General features: G+C 36.6%; 1 protein-coding gene, 1 long non-coding RNA gene and 1 other non-coding gene across 3 annotated transcripts; 2 read left to right on the top strand and 1 right to left on the bottom strand.

Annotated features, from left to right (window-relative positions):
- Window positions 1-4848: 4848 nt before the first annotated feature.
- Window positions 4849-8170, bottom strand: LOC120613299 (uncharacterized). The gene is made up of 3 exons (XR_005655657.1): window positions 7955-8170; window positions 7435-7531; window positions 4849-5701 (listed from the first exon to the last, which is right to left on the bottom strand). It is a non-coding gene; the product is annotated as an uncharacterized LOC120613299 (long non-coding RNA).
- A 73-nt stretch (window positions 8171-8243) lies between these two features.
- RPS3A (ribosomal protein S3A) lies at window positions 8244-12520 on the top strand. Its single transcript, XM_039875982.1, has 6 exons — window positions 8244-8401; window positions 9141-9244; window positions 9646-9833; window positions 11250-11458; window positions 12052-12161; window positions 12351-12520. Exons 1-6 carry the CDS (start codon window positions 8340-8342, stop codon window positions 12470-12472), a joined length of 795 nt encoding a protein of 264 aa, XP_039731916.1. The 5' UTR covers window positions 8244-8339; the 3' UTR covers window positions 12473-12520.
- On the top strand, window positions 11759-11830 carry LOC120613678 (small nucleolar RNA SNORD73). Its single transcript, XR_005655754.1, has one exon. It is a non-coding gene; the product is annotated as a small nucleolar RNA SNORD73 (small nucleolar RNA).
- Window positions 12521-13540: the final 1020 nt, after the last annotated feature.

Below are 13540 nucleotides of genomic sequence, written 5' to 3'. Positions count from 1 at the left end.
GACCCTTCAGAAAGAAAACTATAGAGACATATTTAGAGCACCAAAAACACCATGCTTCTCAATTTTAATTTTAACTTTTTTTTCCCCTTTTTTCCTTAAGAGCATAGGTTTTGGAGTCAGGTATGAAGTCCAACTTTCCTTACCTTCATTAAAGGGCAATTTTCTTCAATCTGAACTCCAGTAGGTACATCTACTGATCCATAGATGTACCTAAGTAGTACTCACTCCACAGGGTTCTAAAAAAGGATTAAGTGAGCTAATCTACTCTGCAAATGAACAGTAAATGATAGCTGCTGCTTATTTTAGGCCAGTTGGAGAAAGACTAAGAAAGCAATTGTAAATTCCTTGCTTAGCAAAAAGAAACGTTTTACGCTGCCCAATATTTCCTGGTTTGATATTTTTCTTGGAAAGGTCTAGATATGCCTGTATCCAGAAGGACACTGCTACATATATCTTCTGTCTACTAATGCCTGCTACAATAGAAATCTGATTGTAGGTACAGTGAATATAAAAAGACAAAAGGGCAAATATAGTCTTTAATATGTTTCCATTCCTACAATGCTCATTTAAGGACTCCAGGAGCTTAGGTCATTACAAGAGGTCTTAGCCTCTAGTTCATCTCCTTCCAGTTAAACTTGTGATGCCAGACAGATTTCCAAAAGCAGAGCTCTGCTTGCGTCACTTCACTGTTCAATAAATTGCCATAGCTCCTCAAAACTTACCAAAGGACCTTGAACTGTATATTTTGACATCTGGCATACCATATGAAGTGAAAGATTCTAACTTGCTTTAAAAAAAAATTTTAAGTCCATTTTTATTGTTGAAGTCAGTTTACTCTTTTTTGCATTTGAAAAGTTTTATTACTTAAACTAGGTGGTGGATACATGGGTTTTATTATTATTATTTATTGTGGTAAAATACAAATAAAATTTACCATTGTGTTACTTAGTATATTCCTAATGCTATGATATCATCACTACTAATTCCTGAACATTTTCATCATCTCAAAAGAAAATCCTGCCATTAAAGAGTTACTCCTAATTTCTCATTCCCCTCAACCTTGGGGAACCACTAATCTGCTTTCCGTCTTTAAGGATTTGGCAACTCTGGTTATTTCAATAAATGAAATCATATAATATGTGGCCTTTTGTGTCTGGATTCCCTCACTTAGCATATATAAAAGGTGTATCTACTCTATAACATGTGCCATTCTTTTTTATGACTGAATAATATTCCACTGCACAGATATACCACCTTTTGTTTATCCATTTATCTATTATTGGACTATTTGTGTTATTTCTGCCTTCTGGCTATTGTGAATAGTGCTTTCTGAATATTTGTCAGCAAGTTTTTGTTTGAAAACATGTTTTCAATTCTTTGGGTTATACATCTGAGTGGAACTGCCAGGTCATATGGAAACTCTAATACTTTGGAAAACTGCCAATCTGTTTTGTGTCACTGCACTATTTTACATTCCTACCAGCAGTGTATAAATCTTCTGATTTCTTAACATTCTCACCAACATTTGTGATTAGCTGACTTTTTTATTATAGCCATCTTAGTGGGTGTAAAGTAATACCACATTGTAATTTTGATTTGCATTTCCCTAATGACTATTGATGACATTAATTTTACATGTGCTTGTTGGCCATTTGTATATCTCTTCTGAGAAATGTCTGCTCAGATCTTTTGCCCTTTTAAATTGGATTGTCTTTTATTGAGCTGACTGAGTTCTTTATTCTAGATACAAACCATGATCAAATATATTATTTGCAAATATTTTCTTCCACTCCGCAAATTTTCTTTTTACCTTATTGATAGTCATTTGAAGCAAAAAAGTTTTAAATTTTGATGAAGCACAATTTACCTATTTTTTTCTTTTTGTCTTGTGTTTTTTGTTGTCATATCTAAGAATCAATGAACAAATTTGGGGTCACAACAATTTAACTTTTTTTCTAAATATTTTATAGCTTTAGCTGTAAAATTTAGGTCTTTGATCCATTTTAATTTTTTTTATATAATGTAAGAATCCAACTTCATTCTTTCACATGTGGCTATCCAATTGTCCCAGCAACATCTGTTGAAAAGACTATTCCTTCGCCCAATGAATGGTCTTGGCAATCTTGTTGAAAATTAGTTGATCATAGATGCATGGGTTTATTTCTATTTATATATTTATTTTGTACATCCTTTATTAAATTTATCCCTAAATATTTTTTCTGATGTTATTGCAAATAGAATTTTAATTTAATTTTGTTTATTGCTAGTATATAAAAATATAACTGATTTTTGTGTACTGATCTTGTATCCTATAACCTTACTGTACTAGTTTATGAATTTTAATAATTTTCAATGAATTTCTCTTGATTTCCTATATATAAGATCATAACACAGAAGATTGTGTGATTGTATATTCTGCCATTGTTGGGTAGAATGCTTTTAGGTGTCTATTAGGTCTAGCTGGTTTATAGCATTGTTCAAGTCTTCTATTTCCTTACTTGCCTTCTATCTAGTTGTTTTATCCATTTTTCAAAGTGGAATGTTAAAGTCTAAAACTATTATTTTAGAACTATTTCTCCCTTCATTTGTTTTTGCTTGATACATTTTGATGACTTGTTGTTAGATGCCATGTGTGTTTACAATTGTTATAGCTTCCTGACAGATTGAAATATCCCTCTTTTCCTCCTTTTTCACATTTTTTACCAATGCAAAATATCCCTTTTTACTTCTACAAGCATTTTTTTAATAGATTTTAAGTATTTTATCTGATACTAGTAGTCACTGTAGCTTTCTTTTGTTGTTTGCATAATATACCCTTTTCCATTCTTTTACTTTATATTTGTATCTTTTAATCTAAAGTGTAGATAGTATATAGTTGGATTTTTTCTCTAATCCTGACATTGTCTACCTTTTGATTGGATTGGTTAACCCATTCATATATGCTACTGAATTGGATTTACACTTGTCATTTTAATTTTTGTTTTTTTTTTTTTTATGTCTCAGGTGTTTTTTGTTCCTCTAACTTATTTTTTTAGTGCACAAAAAAGAGTGCGTGTGTCTCAAGAGTGGTTCCCTAGCCAGTATATCCTGGGTTTCCAACCCAACATTTAATGCAGTTTTGCAGATACTAGATGATAAATACTGCAGAGTCTTGCCCAGTGGTTCTTAAAACATAAACCCCAGATCAGCAAATTAACATTGCCTGGGAATGTCAGAGGAAAAAATAGTTAATCTCTTGATCAGACTTGAGTTTGAGTCCCAGCTCCCTACTTAAAGCTGTTATTTGGGGCAAATCTTTAAACCACTGAGTCTTGTTTCCTCATTTAATAATCCTACCCTACAGCATTGTTGTGAGGACTAAAAGAGATTGAGATGAGAATAATTCGATTAGGCCAAGACTTCCATGATATTAATTTTCTTTCCTATTGCCATAATATAATAATAAAAGCTTCCAGTACTTTTTCTTTTTCTTTTTTTTTTTTTTAATTTTGTTTAATATTTTCAGTGTAACTAGTAGGGACTTAAATACCTAAACCACTTCTCATTTTAACAATTATTAAAAGGAAAAATGTAGAAACAGGAATAGAAATAGAAAACATGAAGCTGTTTAGTAGCTTAGCAGAAAAAAAGAGAAATGCAGTCTAAGCTCATCTTTCAAGGTGCTCAGAAAAAATAGGTGACACTTTAAAATATTACCCTGGATGTTGGTGTATGCTCAAGGTCTGAAATCATAGCAACGTTTTTTTAAAAAGTCAATGTTCTGTGTATTTTCTACTTTTACTGAGAGCATGGCAATAATCTTGTGAGGCCGATAGGGCAGGCATTATTTTTATTTTACAGGGACCTATAGCTCAGACGGATTAAGTGATTTGCCAGTGATTACAGGACTAGCTGGTGGGGAAGCTGGGACTGAAGCCATGCCAATTAATTGCAAATTGTATAGTATCAGTTTCTTAGAAGGTTTCAAAATAAAGGACCTACTGAGGGGATAAAGATCCTTATGCATCTAGATAATACTACTGAGTAAATATAAATATTTGATTTATAAGTAAAAATCTGTTGCAGTGAATACTATTGCAGAGATTCTATTTAAGAGGCTCTCCATGCTATTTAAGAAGAGACTCTATGCTATCTGCAATATAGATTTTGGAAGCAAAGAGTAAGAAGTCTGTATGTGGATATTTATTCTGATCAAAAGTTTAAACAACATGCATAATGTTTTCGAAGGCTTTGTAATTTGACTTGACTGTGCATGGACTTTATGGTAGTACATAGACTGCTGTTTTACTGTATCATTTGAAGGTGTCACTGAGTGGAATCCATACATAGATTAGGCAATGTGTAAGTATACAGGCTTACATTACTCAATTTCTTTAGCATACTAAGATTATCCCTCATTTCACAGTGCCTACCACTAACAAATGAATACATAAATGAGTAAATGAATGCATTTTCTTTAAAATCATCCTGTTTACTCCCCATCTTGTCAAAAATACTTTTCTCTATCTCTGACCCTGGAGGTTGCTCTTCTCATCTGTTAATCAAAAATATTTCTGCCCAGGCACACACTAAATTCCTTCCATAACCAAAATTCTTTCTCCTCCAGGCTACTAATTTATCCCCTAAGTGACAGACCAAAGTGACTCTCATAGACATTTGGACCCCGACTTTTGAGGTTCCCTGAACTGCTCACATAAATTTGCTTATAACCATTTCCATTATCTTACTCAGTTCTTATAAACCAAGCTTCTGATCAAAATCGGCACATTCACAGTTCTTTCTGGTGCTTTACTTTTCTAAGCTTTTTATTTCTGCAGCACTTTTCATGCATTCATTATAATGGTTCAGTTTTTTTTTAAGAAAGGCAGACTGCTACATGCAGCACCTCATTTGGATGTGTCTGGAGTCTTGGAAGCTTGACTATGCTATGTTCCCCTACAAATGGACCTTGGAAGCTTGTTTGGAGGTTCTAGCAAGGGAGCACAGTTTCTTGTATACCTTTGGCCGAAGAGCGGTCCTCTTCTCTCCTAGAGAAAGTCATCCTCTTTGATCACACATACAGCTTTGGGAGGGATGCACATGGAGCGATGAGTGAGCCAGATCAGCCAAATCAACTCAGTATTACCTCTCAAAGTCTGACTATTCCAATTCCTCACATGTTCCTCCCATCCCTACCTCAGCCCTATCCTGTCATGTTTAGAAAATTACTTTGCTGTCTACTTCAAATAATGTGGGGCTTGCAGGCTACCATAAGGACTCTAGATATTTTTCTGTATGGAATGAGAAGTCATTGCAGGATTTTGAACAGCAGGACACTGGCTGCTGTGTGGTAAATACAATGTAGTAAAGCAAGTGTAGAATCAAAAAGTTCAAAGAGATGGTGGTAGCTTGGTCTAGGGAGGTAGAGGAAGAAGTGTAGAGGGTGGAGAGTGGTGAAAACAGGACACTATTCATGGAGACTAAAATGCAAATGACATCCTCTGGAGTTCTGAAATGAATTTACCCTGGGTGGAGGGATGCAGTGAAAACTGGTTACATTTTGAACATAAAAGCCAACAGAATTTGCTGATGAATTCTTGTGAGAAGAAAAAGGGAATCAGAGATAATGGCATTATATTGTAACATTTTTTTTTTAAATTGGTGCTCACCTACCTTACACTCTCTGGGTGGAAGGCAGACTCTCCGGGGTTGCCCAGGAAGCCTAAAGCCAAACCCTCAATTAAACGACTTTAGGACTCTGGCTGGATATTCATATTCTTTCTGGAAGAGGGTATCTTCGTCACATGCACCAAACACAATGACCAGTACACAAATATAACTGGGAACTCAAGGAAACTAGACTTTTGTGGGGGAGAACCAGCACAAAAATAGAAAATAGAAACAGACTGGCAGAGACTTCAGATACTTTAACTATCATACAGTGACTGTAAAACAATTATGCTTACTGGGTTTAAATCTATATTGAGGATGCCCGCAAAGAATAAGAAACTACAAAGTGATACAAATGGAAAAAGAACTAAATTGAACTTTTAGAAATAAAAAACAAAGTAATCAAAATTCCAAAATCATTGGATAGATTTAATAGATCAGTCACAGATAAAAAGAAAATGAAATACTGACACCTTATGAGGTTTGATATACTCTAACATTTTTCTATTCAAAATTTATTCTAATTTTGAAATTCTCGAATGGTTGAGACTCATAAACTGATTTAAAGCCCTCATGCTTAAATTCGAACTGATTGTTCATTTAATGTAACAGTGTCAGGGAAATATAAATTCTTTTTTTTAAAAAAGCTTTTATTAGGAAACAAAGTTGAGGATTGAAATATGGACCTCTAACAAATCCCTTAGGTGCTGGTGTTGCTAGAATAAACTAGATGCAGCTGACTTCATTAATGCCTCCCTGCGGGATTTCAATCTTGGGCAGAAAGAAGAAACATTATGAAGAGACAAGTTTGGGTTTTATTCTGGAATAGGTAGCCTGGGAATCTATCACATTTGCCATTGGAAAAGTTTTAAACTACTGAACTGCCACTTATGAAGTAAACTTAGTCAAGGTTACTAGTATAGAATTGCTAGTTTAAGACTTGATATATTTGGAAGGACACATTAGTTCCCCTGTCACTGGTTTTTACCAGTCTGCAATCAGACAAGGAAAATGTCTATAATTTTCCATAAAGCTGACTTATTTATTTAAAAGAACCAAACTCTTAGAGGATATGTCCTTTATTTTTATTTTGAGGGTCAAAATAATAATTTTCAAATGAAATGATGCTGATAGTAAATGGCAATTGTTTTTTGCTTTTGTTTTACAAGTTGGTGAAATTTAAAAACTGCAGTTCTGTTGGTTTCCAAAATTATTTTGAAAATCTGATCTATAAAGTTCAAAAACTAGGAACACCACTGATATCATCTATCTCTTACTTGATCATCCAACAAATGTTCTGAGGGCCTACTATGTGCTAAGAGATGGGCACAAATACAAAAATGACTGTACTGTGTGCCCTCCACTCACAGAAAGGGACACATGACGAAAATGAAGACAAGGGAAAATGTTTTGTTCAGGGAATTTTAAGTAGTTCTAGATGACTGGAGTTGGGGTACGTGGTAAAGGTACCATCTTAAACATTTTTAAGTGTACAGTTTAGTAATGTCAGGTATTTTCACATTGTTGTGAAGTAAGGACTTTGAATTTATCCTTATTATAAGCAACTGAGATTAACGGAAAGGTTATTGAAAGATTTGAGGACAGGATTGGAGATGTAGGAAGATTCTTTTAGAAGGTGTTTGTACTAGGAGGTAGGGGATGAAGGCTAAGACTGGAAGGGATTGTAAGATTTAAAGGCTTGTTGGGTGCCGTGAGTGGGAGTTTCTGGCTTGGTCACAGGGTTTTTTGCCAGAGGGCAAGTTAGAGAAAGGAACTACAACATACCACTGGCTGAGTACCAAGCTTCTACGGGCCAGCTTCCAGAGGCTGCACAGTTGAAGCTAGCGGGCCACATCTAGCCAGGATGTATTTTGTTAAACCGCTACAAAAAAAAAAAAAAAAATTGGAGGCTATTAGTTGCAAAAATTGAAAAAAATGGAGATTTCACATACAAAAAATTTCCAGTTTTTGAAAAAATCGAAATGTCTGGAAACATTGAAATCAGTTCCTGAGGGAAACAATCAGCAGAGTTTACTTTTTTCATTTTAAGCTATGTATCAATGTATTGGAAAAACAGAAAAGTATACAAATGAGTGTACGGCTTGACGGATGTTCACAAAACGAATATACCCCCACTAACCAACACCGTTATCAACAAGAATATTATTAATATCTCTGGTTACATTTATTTAATCCTACTAACAATCTTATGAGGTAGATTATATTGTTATCTCCATTTTAAATACAAGGAAACTGAGCAGAGATAGGTCACAAGGCTAAATACGATTGAAAGTAGCATTTGAACCTGGATTCCAAACCCCATGCTTTCGAAAAGAAACAAGCTTAGAAGTGAGATGGCGAGCTCAGCTTGGAACGATGTGGAGTGGGCGTCTCCTTTCAACGAAACTTACTTCCGGGCGTCATAGCCACGGAAACCATCGGTAGCCCGAAGACTGCACCTCAGGCCGTCAGCACTCGCGCTTGCGGAGCGGAGCCTCGGTGGGGCAGTCTCCTCACACTTGAGGGCGGGGTCGCAACTACAGTCGGGGGAGTGACTCTGTTGTCGCAATCTTCTTGAGGTCGGAAATACGTGTACGGTCAAAGGTCACGTAAATGGCGCTTCCCCGCCCCTTACGCCTAAGTTCTCGCGCGAGTTGTACTTCCGCCCTTTTGGCTCTCTGAGCGGCACTATGGCGGTCGGCAAGAACAAGCGCCTTACGAAAGGCGGCAAAAAAGGAGCTAAGAAGAAAGTGTAAGTGGCGACTGTCGTGGCTCCTTGCCTTTTCAGGGTGCTGCTGGAGTCGGCGGGCGGGTTCTGGATCGCGGCTCAGGCCGGATGGCGAAGATGCCAGTCGGATTGCGCTGGACGTGCTGAGTTGGTAAACTCCGAACCTCGGCCAGGCAGATAGGAGTGCTGCGTTGCGGCGGGCCAGCAGACTTACCCTTGTGCTCCCTGAGCCTTGTGCGCGACCCTCTTCAGATGAATTGCCGTCGCGACTGGGGGCCAGCATGTACCGTGTTCTGGGCTCATGGGCTTCAAGTTCCGTGGGTTATCAGTGCTAAGGGCTGGAGTGGAGAAAGACACTCTTTTTCACCCAGGACCCTGCACCGCTCCATTGCTTGGGCACGGTGGAACCTGGGAGCTTCAAGTAAGCTCATGAGGTCCTCTGAAGAGCCTGGGTAACCAGTACCTATCCTCATGTACCAGTGAAGTTCGAGAGACGTGCATGCTACTTGGAGACAGTGTAGACGATGGCCCATTGGGGATGGGGGGAGTGTGTACATTTATGGCTTAACTACTTTTTGAAGTTTCTGGTCTGTACAATGAAACAGCGAGAACCGAATTTATATATGCGCCGATACTTCACTGAGAGGAATAGTTTTAATGCAGTGTCTGTATGCGATTAGCCCTTTAAAATCCTTAGAATAAGGAAAGTAAAAAAGAATTATGTTATTTCCTATAAAACTTAAGTATATTTTTTAAAATCTAGGGTTGACCCATTTTCTAAGAAAGATTGGTATGATGTGAAAGCACCAGCTATGTTCAATATACGAAATATTGGAAAAACACTAGTCACAAGAACTCAAGGAACCAGTGAGTATCCTATTCTTAATTTGTATTTTTCTTAAAATGTATATGTATCTTGATCTACTGATGGCCCTGTGGTGGGAGACTAGGGAAATATCAGCTCTTGGGTGCAGCTTTGGCCCCTTGGTGCTTGTTTCTGGTAGGACAGTTGTAGAAGCAAGATGGTACTTGTAGAATTAACTAAGAAAATGCGTGGGTAGTTTTGAGCTTCTAATGGGCACTGTCAATAAGACATTTGTGTCCACATGGATTTGGTTTGTGGTGACCACATGGATTTGGTTACAAAAGTGAAGGTCTTTTTTATAATTTACCATTGACTTGAGTAAGCTCAACTTTGTGAACATTTTGTTGGCTTAATTTTGCTTATGTGTTTCCTAATGTTAATAAGACAATTAATTCTTTTATAGAAATCGCATCTGATGGTCTCAAGGGTCGTGTTTTTGAAGTGAGCCTAGCTGATCTGCAGAATGATGAAGTTGCATTTAGAAAATTCAAGCTAATTACTGAGGATGTTCAGGGCAAAAACTGCCTGACTAATTTTCATGGCATGGATCTTACCCGTGACAAAATGTGCTCAATGGTCAAAAAATGGCAGGTGAGAACAAAATCCTTGAGTGCATGGTGCTTGTGTCATGCTTGACCACGGTATAATGACGTCATGGTGTAATGACAGCAAGGAGCATATCATGCAGTTAATGTTTGGATTTGATTTTAAATCTTTGATTTATTTTTATTTATTTATTTGCTATTATCAAGGGCTAATTCTGGGATTGGCACTCTGAACTTGAGCAAGAGCAGTGAGCAAGTCACGATCCTATTTAAATTGTTCAAGATTTAATATCGGGTTATCAGCTTTTTATATTAGTAGCTGATTGAAGAATGTTTGGATTAGGTGTGCAGTTTTGTCTGCAAAATATTTGGACCTCAATCTGGTGAATTTTAAAGTATAAGGGTAGTTTGGGCTAGTCTTGATTTCCTCTTACCTCTGGCAATAGAGCATGATAGGAGTAGCAGAGCTGGTATGAAGTTGAAATCTTGGCTCCATTTCCCAGTTGTGTTCTCTTTGGCAAATATCTTAAAGCTTGCTAAGTCCTCTTCTCTATCTAAAATGTAGGTAAGAGTATCATCTCATTGAGTTACGAAGTTAAAATAAAAAGTTTATATAAACGTGTTCAGCACAGAGTTGACACAGAAAGCATTTAGTAAACATTGTTACAGGAAATAAATGCATTGGTTCAGATGGCTGGCTAACCATTAGCTTTGAAATATTTGGTATATGGGAATGAATGATAAAATGTTTTGGTCTCATAATATATTGATTATATCATTTATTTCTGATATTCCAATAAGGTTTTTTATGGTTGCATTTCTGGGACTATATTAAGGCTCTTTGGCAATAATTGTATTCATTTTTTAACTAAGGTATAAAATTTGTAAAATGCAAAAGAGGCAGTTCAGCTTTTCTAAGATTTTTTTTTAATTTAGGCATTAATATGAGTAATAGGTTTTTAATTATATTTTAGCTGTGAAATTGAATATTTAATCTTCAGCACAGCTTTAGTTTGAAACATTAAACCTTTAAAAGTATGTGCATTTAGTGTTATGTTTCACCTATTCAGAGCACCTTTTTTTTTTTAGTTGTAATAAGTATAGATGTCCATATTGTAGAATCTCAAACTATTTTCCTCTTGTTTTGCAGAGGTGTACAGTTGACTGGGGGAAAAGGGCAGGATGTTAAAGGCTGGCATGTATATGTAAAAGGTGCTGTTGCCATAGTGATGAGGATGAGGGAGGACTTATTTAGTTGGATATGAAAGATAGTAACAGTTTGGGGGTAACTTATTGGTAAGTTCACTTCAAGGAAGTTAATTCTGTAAATTTAGCATGTAACTTATATTATACTCTCTTGTGTAATGATACTTGACCATCTAGTTTTTTTATATTAGAATTTAGGAGATAAAAATAATAGCATTAAGACCTGGAATATCTGACAGTGTCCCTTTTTCACCAGACCATGATTGAAGCTCATGTTGATGTCAAGACTACCGATGGTTATTTGCTTCGTCTGTTCTGTGTTGGTTTTACTAAAAAACGCAACAATCAGATTCGGAAGACTTCTTATGCTCAGCATCAACAGGTCCGCCAAATCCGGAAGAAGATGATGGAAATCATGACCCGAGAGGTGCAGACAAATGACTTGAAAGAAGTGGTCAATAAATTGTAAGTGTTTCTTTTCCTTCACATAACTCAACCTCAGATCTCTTGATTGTCCCTCAAATTAGGGAAAGCATACAAGACAAGGTGGAGTCAGACTTACATTTAAATCCTGTCTTTGAAACAATCTAGCTACATCCCTTGAAATGAAAGTGTGCCCTCAGTAAATGTGATTTGGTTTCTTTATTCTGTTTTGGAGGAAGCTTTCATGGCAGTTAGACTTGAAACACAGGAAATGAAATACTTTTGCCTTAATTAGAAAATTCACTGAATAGACAAAACCCTCCACAATCAATAATGTGTGGGAATAAGTGATGACAAAATGTTTCGGTCCCACATGATGTCCAGTGATAAAACTGTTAACATTTTTCTGATGTTCCCATGCAGTTGGTTAAGAGGGTGTAATGGAAAAGGCATATAAAGGTTGGACTCAGAAGGTCCAAATGATAACTTTGCTACTAAATTGCTATGTAGTTCAGATCATTTTACCTTCACCTGTAAAGAGGTTATAGTAAACTCTCATGCGAGGATTTATGTGGCTTAAATGAGGGAGTTTTACATGTGTAAATTTATTTTAATCTATCATTACTGGTTTGCAGGATTCCAGATAGCATTGGAAAAGACATAGAAAAGGCTTGCCAATCAATTTATCCTCTACATGATGTCTTTGTTAGAAAAGTCAAAATGCTGAAGAAGCCCAAGTTTGAGTGTAAGTGAAAAATCACAGGATTCCTGAAAGAAAAAATTATGTGGCCAAGTACAGGGTTTGGAGTGTGTTTGGGATTTGGGGGCGGGGAGGAGAGATAATGGATTTTTTTTTTTTCTGTCATGTCTACATAGTATTGAAGACTACTGTTTCAAGATGTAGTATGCCATAACAATATTTTCTTCTTTTTAGTGGGAAAACTCATGGAGCTCCATGGTGAAGGTAGCAGTTCTGGAAAAGCTACTGGGGACGAGACAGGTGCTAAAGTTGAACGAGCTGATGGATACGAGCCCCCAGTCCAAGAATCTGTTTAAAATTCAGACTTTTCACGGTGACGAATAAAAGATATTTGTGATGTTTTATTTGTGATCATTCTTTTTAAAATAATATGACAGCTTGGTGAGTCAGATGTTCTGAATTGATAGTAATGTAAATTTTAATGATTTCTATAGATTTTATTTATTGCTCTAAGTAGCTGAGATAGATAGGGTAGTGATTGAGATGTAGTGGTCTGGAGGTGTTATACATGGCTAATAAATGGAAACAGATGGTTCTTAGACCATCTGGAAGGCTTGTTAAAACATTGCAGGGCCCTATCTCCAGAATTTCTCTTCAGTACTAGGGCAAGACCTGAAATTTTGCATTTTAAACATTTTCAGAAGGTGCTGATGACCAGGGTCCATACTTTGAGAAAAACACTATGGTAGACTGATGGAATAATGGAAAGAGCTAGTTGGCTCTTTTGTTTGTTTTTAAATCTAAATGGTATTTCTTCCTGTAGCTGTAAAATGCCCGCTGTGCATTTGTACTGTGAAACTTTTTCCACTCAGTCTGTTCTATACCTTTTCTCTTCTCAAACCTCTAATGATATCACTCATCTGATGACCTTGCTTATAATCATTAAGAAAGTTTAAAGTAGAAAAGATCCTCACGAATTCCTATTACTTATACCCTGCCATCTGTGTATATGCTCACGTTTCCTGCCTGCCTTGTCACTGGATGAGTTGTGCTAAGGACAGCATTCCCAATTGAGTGTTGGGTCTTCCCTCCTGCCTAATCAGGCTCATGGCTCCAGCAGTTACCTTTATCAATATTCCTTTTATCCCAAAACCCTACAGCAAAGCCAAAGAGTTAACAATACTTTCTGTATCTAATTTTACTTAAATGCTGCAATTGGGCTACCACCACTACCACTCTAAGGAATCTGTTGTCAAGGTTACCAGTGGTCCACTCTTGGCCTCCATTTTACATGACATCTTAGTGACGTTTGAAAGCAATTTCTTCCTGTTTTAACTGTCCTCAAATGTCACTTCAAAGTTTTCCTCCCACATCATTGGCTACTCCTTTGCTAGTTCATCCTCAGACCTTAGTGTTGGAGAGCC

This window comes from Pteropus medius, unplaced genomic scaffold, assembly GCF_902729225.1.
Source record: "Pteropus medius unplaced genomic scaffold, Ma_sr-lr_union100, whole genome shotgun sequence".
NCBI lineage: Eukaryota > Metazoa > Chordata > Mammalia > Chiroptera > Pteropodidae > Pteropus > Pteropus medius.
Note: the sequence above shows the minus strand (reverse complement) of the source record. Positions and strands in the feature narration are given on the sequence as shown.